This window comes from Perissodus microlepis, chromosome 5 (assembly GCF_051167445.1).
Source record: "Perissodus microlepis isolate ML-2025 ecotype Zambia chromosome 5, ASM5116744v1, whole genome shotgun sequence".
In the NCBI taxonomy this organism is placed as follows: Eukaryota; Metazoa; Chordata; class Actinopteri; order Cichliformes; family Cichlidae; genus Perissodus; species Perissodus microlepis.
Window position 1 is genome coordinate 9,824,440 of NC_140465.1, and position 17,497 is coordinate 9,841,936.

Sequence of the window (17,497 nt, forward strand, 5' to 3'; positions counted from 1 at the left end):
CCAGCCTTCTGTCCCCGCTGGGGGTTCTGGAGAACTGCACCAGCCTTTGTTCGTCTCCGCTGGAGGGTCCGAGGGGCTCGTCCAGCAACCTGCCTCCGCTGCAGCGCCACCACTTGCGGCTCCCACGCTGTCGCCTGCAGCGCCACCACCTGCGGCTCCCACGCCGTCGCCTCCCACAGCCTCAGCTACAGCTTCAGCTTCGCCTGGTCCAGCCTCAGCTAAAGCTTCACCTGGTCCTGCCTCGCCTGGTCCTGCCTGCACGTCCTCGCCCTGTCCGGCCTGCACGTCCTCGCCCTGTCCGGCCACCTTCCAGGCCGTTGGCTAGACATCGTCGTTGTTGCGGCCGGCCTCCGGACCTGCCCAGCCGTCGCTGTCCGCACGGTTGGCCCCCTGAACTGTTTGGGCTCCTGTGCTGTTGGCCCCCGGGCCGGCCCCCTGAACCGTTCTGTTTTGGACTCTGTTTTCTTGGGTTCCGGTGTGTTTCTGTTGTTGTTGGGGGTTTTTTTGTTGTTGTTTTGGACTCGTGTTTTGTTTTTTGGCCCTCTTGGTGCTCTTGTTTTGGTTTGTTTCGATGTGCTTGTTCAAGCCCAAAACACACTAGATTTTTACATTTTAGTTTTTAACATCATGCATCAGCATTGTTTTGGGAAATATTGATTAGATAGTAATAAAATGTTAGCATGTTTACGATGCCTGTTTCACATTTTCATTGCCCAGTTATATCTCCCAGTTTTACCAGTAGCTGAGATTACAGTTATAAAGAGAACTGATTTCATCTTATTGGTGCGGCCCTCAACAACAGTCCCAGTTTCTCATGTACCCCGTTGGGAAAATTAATTGCCCATCCCTGTGTTGAAAGTGTTTAAGTTAAATACATTTTCCAGTAAATAGGAGGAAACACGAACGGTGTTTGAAAGCATGAAAAAGGGACACATATTGACCAATCTTGAACACATCTTTAATGACTGTTTTGCAAATATTTTAATACAAGGAAACACTGAGACAGTCTCCAAGTACTTGACACTGTTGAGATTATTATGTATACAGCACTATGAATGAAAGCTGTCTTGTGTTGGTTGCTGGTTATTGGTGCTGTAAGTGCCTGCAGATTTGAATATTTATTTAAAAGAATTGCATTTTGATGATTTCAGCAGCTGGTACGGCTGTGTGGCCTCTTCTTAAACAGATTTAAAAAGGCCGGAAACAATGTAGTCTGTCACATGTCCGTCAATGAGGCCAGTCCCATTATTGTGAATGAACCAGCACGGAACATTTTCCCCGTTCTTCACATCGTTCCTGAAATCCCTCTGCCAGCCTCTGTTGACAGAGAGAGATGTTTCATTTAGAAGATTCACACTGCGAGAGCACAAACACAGCAACAACACATTTAAAATTCATTTTGCATGCAAACACTTTCAGACTGAAGTCTTTAGTGTACCTGGTTACATTGAGCTCCTGTCCTTTCACATACATGGTGGCATCTGGTTTCTCCGGGACTTTTCCTGGATGCAAGTGTGCCACCTCATAGTTAATCCCATGATAGAACTGACCTGGAGGATGGTAAACCATTAAAATTATAAAAATATTTGAATTTGGACTCTTTCCAACACTGGTAATTTTAAATTATACCTAAATATTTTGAGTTTTGCTGTATTTGTTTTGCTTACACAAGAAATTAGTGGTCCTCTATTGTTGTTAAATATTATTTTTTTAATAACTGCATTAACATAGAACATGGAAACATCTTAGAAAATATCAGTGATAAACCACAAATTTAGAGAAGAAATGTGTCATGTTGTACCTAGCAGGCCATGAACACCAGGGGACAGGAGGTGACTGTCCAGGGTGTAGAAACCCAAGTAGTCCCGGTGGTATGGGTGCTTCTTCCACACTTTGTGAAGCAAAATCACAAACTTAACTGAATCTCTTAGTGTTATTGTTAGGCTGCGATCCTTGGTCACAAGAAGATCCACACTGTAGGAGAAAGAATAAAAATCAATCATAAGAGCTTGAAAAGAAAGCAGCCTGACTTCTTTAAGTTTCATGGAGACGTTTCATCTCACATCTAAGAAACGTCGTTGATTCAAAAACCAAAAGGTGGAGAGTCCCAGGTATTTAAACCACAGTGAGGGTTGTGCCGTAGGAGGTGATCATTGGCTCATGATTAATCATGCACAAAATCACATGAGCCAAAGTGTGAAAAAAGCAGTGGATCATTACCACCAGACCTTTTGAGAGAAACCACTGTGAGATCTTGCCTCACCTGTCATGTGGCATACTCGTAAGACTCCCTGGATGATGGAGAAACTACGTAGACCTTTTTTTTGCAGTGACTTTAACAATGTAATCACTCACTTGGATCCTTTAATGGAGGCCGCGTCAGACCAAAGCAGTTTGACCCATTTGCCGTCCTGGAACAGCGAGATGTCCTCAGTGCTCACCTCTAGCCTGACCCCAAGGGTCTGGTGGACAATGCCAAAACGCCAAAAATAGGTGTTTATTTTCCCATCAGGGGGAGTTTTCTTGTCTCCAATAATCTCACCATTCACCAAAATACCTGGAGACAGTGGGATCCAGTCAGTCACATGATGTCTGGACTTTCTGGCACATATTGCATAACTCATGTGTAAACTGAGGAAAAAATATCAGTACAAGTTTTGGATCTATAAAATTATACATGAAGAAAAACAACGACGACACTAAGACTGCATTTCCTAAGTCTTAAGACAGCTGTGTACACGGGGCTGACCTGAATTTGACTCTCTGACCAGGTTGAAAATGGTTCCTGGTTTGTCGTTGATGTTGAAACACAAAGCATCACCTCGGTCTGGTAGCTCTATCATGAAGTGAGGATCTCCATCCACTGCAGGGGCCCCAGAATAGTGTGACAGGAATAAATACATATTGCAGAAAAACACACAAGCAGCATGACGGTCATGACGTTCCACCCATGAGAAGTCCACACTCATGGGTGGAACCACGTCCATATACTTCATTTTAGTTCATAATCTACATAATCTTAAGTGTTGTTGTCAGTGTTTTGAAACATTGATACTGTTTTTAAAAAAATATGTCCATCACAGGCTCTATATTAAAGATGGAGATAGTTTCTGGATCCAAAAAGAGAAGCACATATGGAGATGTCTTAAATCTGCTCTCATTCTTATGGCCAGCAGGGGGAGGCTTGTCAGGGTTTCAAAAATAAAATTATATGTATCAATATCTTTGGGAAATGGCACACGGTTTCAGTGATCTATTTCCTGACTAATTTATAAACATGGGGTTCATTCTGTAAACTGTCCCCATTAGAATAAAAAAGAATTCAAAAGCAGCATATTAGGAAAGGACTACAAGTGAGCCTTTCCTTACTCAGAGCCAAAAAGATTGCTCTCCTTAATGTTTCATCTGCATCTATCCATTTTTAACCAGAGTCTAAACATGTCCTTACATTCAAAGAAATGGCATCTTTCTGGCATACTGTTGAAAACATGCCAACAAAGCTAAAATTTAGATGAAGCCAAAATTATTCATTATCTGAGAGCAATGAAGAGCATTTCCACACATCTTTGGACCAGTTAGTGCAGCAGGACTTGAAATAATAATTAGCAATAATTTAAAGTGCCACCAAATTTAAAGTGAAGCAATCACCAAGTCCTCCTATGTTTGTGAAAGATGCCATGGCATTTTATCTAGTTAACTGTGCCTCTTAATGCAGATCTGTAAATATCAGCAAAGTCAGACGTCATAGCTGGAACACAATCTATCCTATCTGAACTGTATATGATGTACTTACCAAAATATGTGGGTGCTGGCTGGTAATTCTGTGGATACGACTGCGCATGTATATAATTATATCCTTTGAACAGGGAGAATAAAATCCAAATTAACATGAATACAACAAATTGACTTTGTCCCATAAATCTTTTTTGTGATTTATCGTTAAAAAAAATCACTCATTTTTTCAGCCTGCTGTCTTTGCTCTGTGAGAAAAAACAGACAGATAACAGTTTTAAACTGGAGCTCCAGCTTCTGCTGGTATACTTCACTAAAGAGGAATAATATGTGGAAAATGTAAACTCAGTCACCAGTTTTCTTTATGAATGAGCTGCAGCCATGCTTTGCTTTTGTGGTAAAGCTTGACTGCAGCCATTTCAAAGTGACACTTGACACACACATAACCACACACATACACACACACACCTCCGATTCATCAGTCAATATAGTTTCTATCAAATATGGAGATGTCTTAAATCTGCTGTCATTCTTATGGCCAGCAGGGGCTTGTCAGGGTTTCAAAAATAAAATTATATGTATCAATATCTTTGGGAAATGGCACACGGTTTCAGTGATCTATTTCCTGACTAATTTATGATCTTAGTCATAATTTAAAGTCTACTTAAAAAACATGGGGTTCATTTTGTAAACTGTCCCCATCAGAATAAAAAAGAATTCAAAAGCAGCATATTAAGAAAGGAGTACAAGTGAGCCTTTCCTTACTCAGAACCAAAAAGATTGCTCTCCTTAATGTTTCATCTGCATCTATCCATTTTTAACCAGAGTCTAAACATGTCCTTACATTCAAAGAAATGGCATCTTTCTGGCATACTGTTGAAAACATGCTGTGTTGGTATAACTTTAATGTGGTAATATGCTTTTGTTTGTATGATTTGGCACCCTCTTGTGGCCACAGTTGGTACTTGGGAAGTTGTTATGCCCAGCTAGTTTGCTACAAGTGCTCAGTGGAGGTGAAACCTTTGCCCACGCATGCCTGTAAGTTTCCATTACATACTATATCCTTAACTATGTGATTTGTGATGCATGTGTAATGTGAGTATACTGAGTTACTATTTCAGCTGTGTGGTCATTACTCATTTGTAAAGCTACTTGTGTGCTAGCGACTGTATATTAGCATGTGCTTGATAACTTGCTATGATCAATAATGCTAGTCAACTGAAGGTGATGTTTATGTTTAATTTAGGCAACCTTAAAATTTATGTTTTTGCTGGTTGTCATGAAAACTAAGTTTCAATTACTACATTATGTATGTTCAGTGAATGAGAAGGTAATTATCGGTTTTGTGTTTATTTAGTTTTACAAAAAGAAAAGAGAAAGGAGAGAAATGAAAATGGATAAGGGATACCATGTATAAGAAGCCTTAGTAACATGGCCTGTAAACTGGAGATGAAGATCGAAGTAAAGAAGAATCTCAGTTCAAAGCATTCTCTTCTTCTTATTCTGTTCACTGTATGTCAAACTGGATAAGCTAAATCACGCCCACATCTAGTGAGGACAGAACACATGCCAACAAAGTTAAAATTTAGATGAAGCCAAAATTATTCATTATCTGAGAGCAATGAAGAGCATTTCCACACATCTTTGGACCAGTTAGTGCAGCAGGACTTGAAATAATAATTAGCAATAATTTAAAGTGGCACCAAATTTAAACTCAAGCAGTCACCAAGTCCTCCTATGTTTGTGAAAGATGCCATGGCATTTTATCGAATTAACTGTGCCTCTTAATGCAGATCTGTAAATATCAGCAAAGTCAGACGTCATAGCTGGAACACAATCTATCCTATCTGAACTGTATATGATGTACTTACCAAATGTGGGTGCTGGCTGGTAATGCTGTGGATACGACTGCGCAGGTATATAATTATATGCTTTGAACAGGGAGAATAAAATCCAAATCAACATGAATACAACAAATTGACTTTGTCCCATAAATCTTTTTTGTGATTTATCGTTAAAAAAAATCACTTACTCATTTTTTCAGCCTGCTGTCTTTGCTCTGTGAGAAAAAACAGAAAGATAACAGTTTTAAACTGGAGCTCCAGCTTCTGCTGGTATACTTCACTAAAGAGGAATAATATGTGGAAAATGTAAACGCAGTCACCAGTTTTCTTTATGAATGAGCTGCAGCCATGCTTTGCTTTTGTGGTAAAGCTTGACTGCAGCCATTTCAAAGTGACACTTGACAAACACACACAACCACACACACACACACAACCACACACACACACACACAACCACACACACACACACACCTCCGATTCATCAGTCAATATAATTTTTGTCTCTTTAAGAAAAGCCAGTCCAGTGTTTTACATTTTTAAACTCTGTTTTCTCCAGGTACCTTCAGTCAGCTTGTCAGCAATAAGAGGGCTGCTTGTTGAGTCTTCGGTTTCGGGCTTGGTAACAACCATGGATGTGAGAGGGGTGACAAAGCTGTACTGCAGGGACATATTCAGGGCCTTGGCTGTTGTGTTGGCTTTCTCATCTGGTGTACCGCTCTTGCTGCCAGAAGGAAAATATATGTATTACTACAGGGAAACCTTTAAAAGAACATCAAATGATTAAAATGAGCGTCCTGGTAAAAGAACAAGTGTCATCAAAGGCTATATCCATCCATCCATCTTCATCCGCTTTATCCGAGGCCGGGTCGCGGGGGCAGCAGCCTAAGCAGAGAGGCCCAGACCTCCCTCTCCCCAGCCACCTCCTCCAGCTTATCCGGGGGAACACCAAGGCGTTCCCAGGCCAGCCGAGAGATATAATCTCTCCAGCGTGTCCTGGGTCTGCCCCGGGGCCTCCTCCCGGTGGGACATGCCCGGAACACCTCACCCAGGAGGCATCCTTGTCAGATGCCCGAACCACCTCAACTGGCTCCTTTCGATGTGGAGCAGCAGCGGCTCTACTCTGAGCCCCTCCCGGATGGCCGAACTTCTCACCCTATCTCTAAGGGAGAGGCCAGCCACCCTTCGGAGGAAGCTCATTTCTGCCGCTTGTATCCGCGATCTCGTTCTTTCGGTCACTACCCACAGCTCGTGGCCATAGGTGAGGGTAGGGACGTAGATCGACCGGTAAATTGAGAGCTTCGCTTTTACACTCAGCTAACTCTTCACCACGACGGACCGGTGCAGCGTCCGCATTACTGCAGCTGCAGCCCCAATCCGTCTGTCGATCTCCGGCTCCCTTCTCCCATCACTCGCGAACAACACCCCGAGATACTTGAACTCCTCCGCTTGGGGCAGGAACTCATCCCCGACCCGGAGTGGGCACTCCACCCTTTTCCGGCTGAGAACCATGGCCTCAGATTTGGAGGTGCTGATCCTCATTCCCGCTGCCTCACACTTGGCTGCGAACCGTTCCAGTGCGAGCTGGAGGCCCTCACCCGATGAAGCCAACAGAACCACATCATCCGCAAAAAGCAGAGATGAGTTTCTGAGGCCACCAAAGTGAAAGCCCTCTGCCACTTGGCTGCGCCCACCGGGAACGAGTCCGACTTATTGCCGGCAATGGGAACCAAGCTCTTGCAACGGTTGTATAGGGATCGAATGGCCCGTAGCAATGGGCCAGACACCCCATACTCCCGCAACACCTCCCACAGGACACCCCGAGGGACACGGTCGAATGCCTTCTCCAAGTCCACAAAACACATGTAGACTGGTTGGGCAAACTCCCATGCACCCTCAAGTATCCTTGAGAGGATAAAGAGCTGGTCCAGTGTTCCACGACCAGGACGAAAACCGCATTGTTCCTCCTGTATCGGAGGTTCGACTAGCGGACGAACTCTCCTTTCCAGCACCCTGGCATAGACTTTCCCAGGGAGGCTGAGGAGTGTGATCCCCCTGTAGTTGGAACACACCCTCCGGTCTCCCTTCTTAAAGATGACTATATATCATACCATATTTCTTATGAGAACAATGTGCCTTAGCAGCCAAACTGAACTGATTTAAACTGACCTCTTGTCCAGTAACTGCTGGATAGTGAGGTAGGCCCACAACCGCTCGGTAAAATCTCCAAAGATGTACTCCTCGTCTGGGTAAAAAACATCCCAGTCTGCGGCACTCACCTGACCCTGGACTCTGAAGTCTTCTTCGAGCTACAGGAGAAACAAAAGATAAAATCCATATAAACCAGAGTAAAACAAATAAATATAGGCTATGTCTACTCAATATCTCAATTTTTCTGCCATTTTTTGTGTTTTTCTTTTTTTCCTCACCCCCTGTCCAACCACTTCCACCAGGAAGTTGTCAAGGTTGTTGTCCATTAAATGGCCAGCCACAACAATCTCTGTGCCATTAAACAAGTGGCTAAAGTGGCTGGTGGTCAGAGAATCCACTGCATTGTCAGGATAGTGCATGTCCACCTCTAAAAGTAGAGGGCTGGCCACTTCGTCGTAGAAACCCTGAAATAAATACACACACTTTATCACATTTGCATGTTCCAATTTTCTATCGTAAACTCAGCATGAAATAGTGATGGCATATAATTCATAGGAATATGGCATAACTGCAGTGCTTTAAATGAAAATCTAAGAAATCATGACAATGTCTGTCTGGCTCCTGAAATCAAACCCACATAAGAGGGCCCTGAAAACTGAAGGGTTTGCCTCCCACTCTTCTTTTAAATAACCTGGGAACCACAAGTAAGAGAGCGAAGTGCTCTGTTAAGGTGCTACATTACTTTGTTTTGGTGGTCTTTAAGTGAAGGTGGGACCTGAGTATTTAACACCTTGTATATGAAGATTGAATTTGATTTGGGATGTAACAGGGAGCCAATAAAGAAAAGCCAGTATGGGAGAAATACTTACTGGCTTTTAGTCAGTACTCTCACTGCACCATTTTGGATCAACTGAAGGCTTTTAGTGAGTTTTTTTAGAAGTTAGAAATGCATGAACTAGTTTTTCAACATCATTCTGAAACAGGATGTTTGTAATTTCAGAGATATTGCGAAGATGCAAGAAAACAGTCCTACATATTTGTTGAATATGCACATTTAAGGACATATCCTGGTCAAGAACAACTATGGCTTTAGGTTTTTTTCTGCAGCTGAAGTAATTAGTGTGTGTTATCTGGCTTCACTGATAGATAAAGCTGGGTATCATCTGCATAGAAATGAAAATGTACGCTATGCCTTCTTATTTTACTGCCTAAGGGAAGCATGTATAATATAAACAGAAATGGTCCGAGCACAGAACCCTGTGGAACTCCATAACTAATCTTTGTGAAGAGGATTCCCCATTTACATGAACAAATTAGAGTCTATTAGATAGACTTTATTTAAAACGGTTACACTGCAGTACATTTGACACCTAAAGCATACTCTAATCGCTTCTTTTAAGAGCAACAAACTCAAAAAAAAAAATTCACGTGGTGTTTTTTCCAGAATACTATCGTCACGTTTACTGTCTAAGGACAGCACTTGCAAGCACTCTCTGCTTATGATCAAAAAACAAAACAAAACACCCCCTTCCTATTGGTGGAAAAATGTACCATGTCGACCAATAAAAAAATGATATGGTCACATGCAGTGTTGGTCAAGTTACTTGAAAAAAGTAATCAGTAACTAATTACTGATTACTTCCCCAAAAAAGTAATCCCGTTACTTTACTGATTACTTATTTTCAAAAGTAATTAATTACTTAGTTACTTTTTAAAAACACGATTTACAACCTGAATAGGTGATAAAGCGATAGATCTTTCAGCCCAATTCTACTTTTTCTGCATAATCCATCATACAAAATGTAATCAAATGGAAAAGTCCCTTTTTAAAACTTGTTTTATTAGTTTTAATCTTTTAACTTTATGCATCAAGCAAAAATTTAATTATATGCAACATTCTCTGACTGGAAGAAATTTGTTTAATATTTAAACCTATTTTCTGCACATTCCAGCACATAATTTTTTTTTTTGTGTTTACACTCACTCTTTCAAATAGATGCAAGTAAAACACAACAGAAAATAAATAAAATCAAAGACTAGCGGTCCTTTTGCTCTATTTTCACCTGTAAAGCAGGAGTAGGGTAGGCGGAGGTTTACCCTGGTGCAGGTGTGCCGCGGTGGTCAGTGGAAGAATCCGCGAGTTTCTCTGTGAATTTCCCATTACGTCGTTGCGCACTCGGTGCTTGCTTGGAAGTTTGGGGGGGGGGGTTTTCGCTGTAAAAAGAAGTTTTCTTCCCACGCACAACGGATGCTAATGTTTTTGTCACTTTTTATGGAATCAAACTCAAAGTAAGGTCAGTACTTCCACGCTTTAAACGCTGCACGCTCATACTCTCTCCCACACTTGATATATTATCCACTGTTGATCTGCAGACAGCTGTTGTCACAAACGTTGCACTCGCTTACGTCACTGTCATGAGACATTCTCGCAAAAAAATCACGGTTTTAGTAACGCAGTAACGCAGCATTCCTACGGGAAAGTAACGGTAATCTAATTACCGTTTTTGCAATAGTAATCCCTTACTTTACTCGTTACTTGAAAAAGGTAATCGGATTACAGTAACGCGTTACAAGTAACGCGTTACTGCCCATCTCTGGTCACATGGCATTTGGTTCTTTAGGGAGAGGGGGATGTTTTAGGAGTGATGGCGGTGAGAGAACGAAAGAGAGAGAGAGAGCTTTGAAATGTGAGAGATTTGTGATGTTTAGCGTGTCTGGATTGTGTAGTTAGTGTGTTTTGTAGTTAGTGTTTAGTGTAGTCGATAGTTTTGTTTTGTGTGTCAGAACAATGAGGTGACTGCTGAATGTCATAGTTGATGCCAAAAAGCCACCAAAGGCAGACTGCAGTGTAAACGCTGTCTCCAGGTGGAGTGATACATCTCCTGCTGTCATGCATGGATGTATCAGGCTTGTGATGTGCTCCTTTATCTTATAGTGGATATGATTATTTTTTGGAGTGGCACAAATAATTTGTGCTGAAAAGAATGATACCACACAAGGCAAGATAAATAGTTTTTAAAGGTGAACTGTAGAGGTAACAACAATTATACCCTCAACCCAAGGGGGTTAGACTTTTTTTTTTTTTTAAAGTTACACAATAGTTACTTTTCCCAGTAATTAGTTACTTCTATAATATTGCGACTCAGTTACTAACTCAGTTACTTTTTGAAGAGGTAACTAGTAACTATTAGAGATGGCACGATACCACTTTTTTATGTCCGATACCGATATCATAAATTTGGATATCTGTCGATACCGATATGAAATCGATATAGTGTTTTTTAATCAATAAAACTGTTTTTTAAATATCTTGCTGCATTTTGTATAAGTTCATACTCAAGTTTAAATAAACAACAACACTAAAGCTATTCTGTTATACCTGTATGTAAAAAATACACTGCACCCAAAATATTTCATAGTTCAGCTACACTGATCAATCTAATAAACTTAAACCTACTCCATCCTCCCTATTCTGGTATTTTAAAGAGTACTTAGCAGAAATATTAAGCAACCTAACTAATAGGGTTGCAAACTTCCAGCAAAAAAAAAAAATAGGGAACCACCCTCCACCTCATGATGCTTAATCGACGTAATCAACTTTAATTTGATGCAATGTGGGGAAAAAATGCACAGAAATAAATTATTTTTCAAGAATAATTAAATAGATTCAACATCTTTCTTCTACAGAATTGCAGACTGCACAGATGGTATCTTCCCAAAGGAAAAAGTACTATAGCTTACTAGGGTATATTAGACTTAACAGTTACTATATACAGTAATGGACTTCTATATATTTGACATAAGATTAAAACTTTGGGTGTAAGATTCAGACAATTATTTATTAAAAGCTAGACATTTTAAATGAGAATAAGAAAGAAAAGTATGTCTTTGTGCCCCCTTTTCCCTGTTCATGCCCTATCGGCCCCCCTGGCTAAACTTTGCTAGATCCGCCCCTGCACAGTTACCAGCCGTCAGCTGCGTGGATCCTGGTGTAGAAAGTAATATTAAATAAATTTTAACAACAGTTTAAGGTTAAATGTGCTGCTGTTGTTCAGCCGATGGTTTCCTCTTTCTGGCGTGAAGTGGGCCAAAAACAAACAAGAGAGACGGACTCAGCTGATCATTGATCAGTTTCATGATTGAAGTAGCAGCGGGAGAGGGAGGGAGCGAGAAGAGGCAATCGCTCCATATATCGGTTGTTAAGCTTATCGTGGGAATGCTTTACAAACATTCAGAGATGAACTTACACACTTGCTTTACTTCTCTCTGGGATAACTTCCTCGGAGATGAAATGCTGGTTTGGTAGCGAGGCTACAAATACACACAGCCACTCTATCACGTGAGCACACTGCTCCGACGTGCTACAGTTATGAGCCGAGTTACGCCGTGTAGCAAGTTTTGTGAGGTGCTTTTTTGATATTTAATGGATCGGATTACATTTTTTATTTCTCTCCGATATCCAATCCAGTAATTTACATCAGTATCAGACCGATACCGATAAGTAATATCGGATCGGTCCATCTCTAGTAACTATAACTAATTACTTTTTGAAAGTTGCCCAACACTGCAGGGGAGCCTGAGTATTCAGAGTCATATCCAGTGAGAATCTATCAGATAATCAACCTCTGTGAGAGTTTAGGTAGCTGCTCTGCATTGTCTTGGCTAAGAGTCAGGCTTTCAAATGAATTCAAACTGTCTGGGTTGTTGTGGGCTGTTGTGGGCTGTATATATTATCTGAATGGGACAACTAAGGGGGGGGTAGGGCAAAGTGCGCCGCAGGAGAGGAGAGGTGTTTGCGTAGATATGTTTGTTTTCAGATGCAACCTTTTAATGAAGAAACAAATTATTATTATTATCTAAAGGTTTCTAAATAAGGGAGCTACACAGATTAGTGAGGAAGAGGAACTCGCACCTGGAGCTGAGCAACAGCATCTGAAGCTTCAAAGATTCTGCGGGCCAGGCCTTTGTTTTGCCTGCTCATCACATCCAGGAAGGAATAATCCACATCATTTCCAAATCCAAGACAGTACAGAGACATGTTTCCCCCAATAGCTGTACACACATTCTCCTGGATCTTGCCAATGTTGCTCTCTCCTACAAATGCATGCATGCAACACACAATGATAAAAATGCTAAACGCAATGTAATGTTAAATGTTAAATGCTGAACAAACATAATCTAGCCTACGGTATGTTTTCACTCTACATACTTACCCTGATTTGGCATTCCATCAGTCAGTAATATAATCATATCTGCACTTCTCTCTGGTAGCCTCTCCATCTGTCTGTCTTTGACCAGCATGTTTACAGCGGTCAACACTGCATCATTAATATTGGTTGCTAAAAGGAAAAAACACAATTCATGTTTTAAAATGCATAAACTATTAATGTTTTTGTGCTGTTAGGTGTTTGTTTGGTTTTTTTTGTTTTGCTTTGTTTTTGTATTTCTTACCTCCTCTGCTACGTATTCTTCTGATGTAATCCATGGCTTCAGTTATGTTTTCCTTTGTTGCTTTGGTAAGTGAATCCTTCCAGGTTTCAATAACAGAATCAAACAGGATGATGGCAAAGTGGTCGTCTTCATGGACTTGTTGAAGAATGGCCAGCATAGCTTCTCTTGTCTACAAAGAGTCAGAGAATGACGTGTGTCCACGTGAACTTTGACATATTAGAAGCACATCAGGGGTCAGAACAACTTCTTACCTGCTCCATCTTTCTTCCACTCATTGATCCACTTATATCAATTACAAAGACCACATTCTTTGGGAGTTTGGGTAATTCAGGAGCAAAGAAGTGCACAAAGTATCCATTTACAATCTGAAGAAGAGACACATTCCAAAAAGTAATGAATTTTAAAACAATGGTGTAAAAAATAAAAATAAAATTGATTAAATTTGATCTTATTCAGCACTTGAAGCTTTCACTGACCTGTATGTCCCCAAGGTTCTTCTCTCGCTTCACATCATAGCTGACAATAAAATCTCCATCAATAAGTGTTCCATCACAACCTGGACACTTCCTCTGCTGCTCCATGGTTGGTGAGAAGGAGATATGCGCCTGAAAAGGGAATAATACATACACAATTATGATCCCAACTGAGATTCAACCGTGCAATAAAATGCAGCGCAATAATCAGAAGGTTTATTATTGTATGAAGGTACCTTTCTGTCTGTGACAGTTTTCTCCACCAGAGGGAGCAGCTCATTCGAGAGGAAGGTTGCATGGGCGTCAACATAAGAAATGCCCTGAGGCTCATAGATGTTTGTCACAATCTGTCTCCACAAAGGCAAACATGGAGAAAGGAGATCATTTCTAATGTAAATCAGGAAATCACCCTATGAGGGTTAAAATGTCTTGATGCATGCTCAATCATCCAGGTAAGGAAATCCCAAAAAGTTGATTTGTGGATTCTGTTCATCTGGATGTAACTGTTTTCAGTGCAAGAAACATTTTGTCACTTCATCAGTCTCAGCTGACTGCATGTTTGTCCAACCTTATAAACAGTATCTGGCTGTAGTGCTTTCAGTGGGAGAAACGTTTTGTCAATCATCAAAATGCATCTTTGCACAATAACTGAAATTAGCCCACTGAATGAACAAAGGGCTGTGAGGTCAGTTCCTTGATCATTAATATGCAAATTGTCATGACTATTGATCAGCAACCACTTATCAAAGACCATTGATCACTGATCAGTGAATGACCTCACAGCCCTTTGTTCATTCAGTGGGCTAATTTCAGTTATTGTGCAAAGATACATTTTGATGAGTGACAAAACGTTTCTCCCACTGAAAGCACTACAGATACAAAGAATACATTTTTGGGACACCCTAAGTAGAAAAAAGTAGAAAATCTAATCAAACATGGATTCACCTGAAAGTCCTGAACCAGTGTTTTGGGTTTGACTCTGGTCAAAAGCTCATATCGGCCCAGTTTCCTCTGAAGGAGCTCCTCATATGTCAGGACAAAGGTCACGTTGCTTTCAGCTGCAATATTGACAGAGACTGAAAACTTCTCCATCTTTCTTCCAGAAGCCCTGGAAAAAACAACAACAAGAAAACAGCACACAGACGCATCTCACAGCTTCTCCAGTGAATTTACACGATCTGTGTTTCTGGTTCATTTGGACGACTCACTTGACGAGTCCAGCAGTCTGTCCAGAGGAAACAGCCTTCTCGTACTGTTTCTTAGCTTTCTCCTTCTCCTTTACCTCTCCGACATACACCTGACCCTCGATTTCCCTGTGAGGCACAAAGATGGAGATAGACATGAGGCATGTAAAGCACATAAATTGACTGCATGATAGTGAGAAATTCAGCTTTGGAGCACAGTTGTGAAATGAAGGACTGGCCTATAAAAACTGTCAGAATGATTAGAGAGGAAACAGACTAACATGCTGAAGTTTGTGATGAAAGCAGTCTTGGGCAGCTCCACTTCAAAAAAGATTTCCTGTGACGAGTTTGCTTTGTTGAACGCCTTGGAGGTCATGACAGTGTGGGCAAAACGAGAGGTCACAGTGCAGTCCACTGTCACACTGTGCACCTCCACCTGAGACAGAGAGACAGAAGGAAATGTAAGAAGATCAAAATAGGTTTCTCTCTATGAATCTGATTTTTTTAATCTGAATGAAATCAACTCTCACATGTGTAATGAATCAGCATATAAGAAAAGAGCTGCCCTTTTATTTGCTGTTTAAAACACAATTGTTACTCTGCTCAGATCTTCACAACAGCAGCAGGTGTTGCATAAATGTACAATTTATAATCTCTCGACACTTTTTTAACACTCCTTGTTTGTATCACATCACTAAATTGAGCTGAGAGTATTTTACAAATTTTACCTGTGTGCTGTTCATCTGGATGGACTAGCTTAATATGTCCACCTGCTGTTTAAAGGAGTTTGCGTTCTCCTTTCATGATGAAACATTGTTTGTTTGTTTATTTTTTGCCTCACTGACCTTTGGTAACTCACATATTTGTTTATACGTTAATGATCTCTAGTTTATATCAAGTGTAGTGTTTGAATTTAAAAAGCCTTAAGAGACTGTTATAGTGAGTTTGCCCATTTGGAGGAAAGTAATAGAAGACAGGACAAATCTTTGCAGATTAATCAGCAGCTCGGACACTACACTTTGATCACACTGCTTCTTTGGCAGCCATCACTTCAGGTCCCTGTGAGCTTATCCACACATCCCATCGAGAACAACAAGCAGGTTTCTCTCCATGAATCTGATCTGTTAATCTGAATTAAAACTATTATCTCTCATCACCATTATCATCACCAGGAATATGAATGGATACTTTTCTTACCATTGCTTCATTTGTACTTCTTTTCTGTAAGAAAAAAAGGCGATACATTCACATTAAAAAATAATAAGGCTGCACTAAGCTGTGAATTTCCACTGCATATATATATTGTTATTGGTTTACCAGCAGATATATCTTTAAGAATAGTGTGATCTGTGTTATGTTGAAGTTGAGCTGTTATGACGCAGTATCAGAAACTGATGTTTAGCAGTGATTAAAAACTAATGAGATGTTTTCACTAAGACAAAGAGACTATGTGTGAATAGTTTTCCAAGTACCTGCAGTGATCTGGCAGCTCCTCTTCTTTCCTGAAATACACACACAGGATATTACGGAGATTACATGAATAAGTTGTAAGAAAAAGCTTCCAAAAAACTCAGACACAGTTTGTTTCTAAGTTTTTTTTTTTTGTTTTGTTTTTTAATAAAATTACAGGACTACTTTCTGAGGTCAACGCTGTCAAAATCATACTAAAATGTTTTTTCAGTTTCATATCACAAAAGTGTTTGACGTTACCTGTATGGCTTCATCGTGCCTGGAGATGACCAGAGCTCCTGAGGCTGAGCTGCTCAGCCAGAGGCAGGCGTAGCCCCACAGCAGCAGCAGGCGAACACCCAACAGTCCAGACATGACCAAACTCTGACTGAACACTGGCTGACTTCAGTGCAGAGCAAAACTCTCAGTGCCCTGTGGGAGGGACACGTATCTGTGTGTTTTCCTATATTGGTCAACTGCCCTGAGCTCAATGTCCAGGAGGCTGTGAGGTGCTGTGAACCACAAAGACAATATTTGCTAGTTTGTGGGTGTTTGGGAGAGTGAATCCAATCGATACTTATTTAAACACTTAGCAAAGTGGCAATAAAATCGACACCCATGGTTTCAAGATCAAGAAAGAAATCTGAAAAAGTTGATTCTGTTCATCTGGACGTAACGTTTTCAGTGGGAGAAACGTTTCATCACTCATCCAAGTGACTTCTTCAGCTCAGCTGACTGCAGGCTTCCCCAACCATATTGACAGGGACTGAAAACTCCATGTTTCTTCCAGAAACCCTGTAAACACTCAAAACACAAAAAAAACAACAACAAAAAAACAACAACAAAAAACCCAGCACAGACACATCTGAGAGGTGCTCCAGTGAATTTAGACGATCTGTGTTTCTGGTTCATCTGGACAACTGACTTGACGAGTCCAGCAGTCTGTCCAGAGGAAACAGCCTTCTCCTACTGTTTCTTAGCTTTCTCCTTCTCCTTCACCTCTCCGACATACACCTGACCCTCGATTTCCCTGTGAGGCACAAAGATGGAGATAGACATGAGGGATGTAAAGCACATAAATTGACTGCATGATAGTGAGAAATTCAGCTTTGGAGCACAGTTGTGAAATGAAGGACTGGCCTATAAAACTGTCAGAATGATTAGAGAGGAAACAGACTAACATGCTGAAGTTTGTGATGAAAGCAGTCTTGGGCAG

At 40.9% G+C, this 17,497-nt stretch overlaps 1 protein-coding gene across 1 annotated transcript; it reads right to left on the reverse strand.

Moving 5' to 3' along the window:
* Nucleotides 1-921: 921 nt before the first annotated feature.
* Nucleotides 922-16,725, reverse strand: LOC146386583 (inter-alpha-trypsin inhibitor heavy chain H3-like). The gene is made up of 23 exons (XM_084927743.1): nt 16,543-16,725; nt 16,305-16,334; nt 16,030-16,053; nt 15,114-15,268; nt 14,857-14,961; nt 14,594-14,756; nt 13,885-13,995; nt 13,652-13,780; nt 13,427-13,540; nt 13,176-13,344; nt 12,938-13,063; nt 12,637-12,818; nt 8,003-8,188; nt 7,743-7,882; nt 6,137-6,297; nt 5,765-5,791; nt 5,604-5,663; nt 3,794-3,856; nt 2,750-2,863; nt 2,356-2,557; nt 1,802-1,974; nt 1,439-1,550; nt 922-1,317 (listed from the first exon to the last, which is right to left on the reverse strand). Exons 1-23 carry the CDS (start codon nt 16,654-16,656, stop codon nt 1,179-1,181), a joined length of 2,799 nt encoding a protein of 932 aa, XP_084783869.1. The 5' UTR covers nt 16,657-16,725; the 3' UTR covers nt 922-1,178.
* Nucleotides 16,726-17,497: the final 772 nt, after the last annotated feature.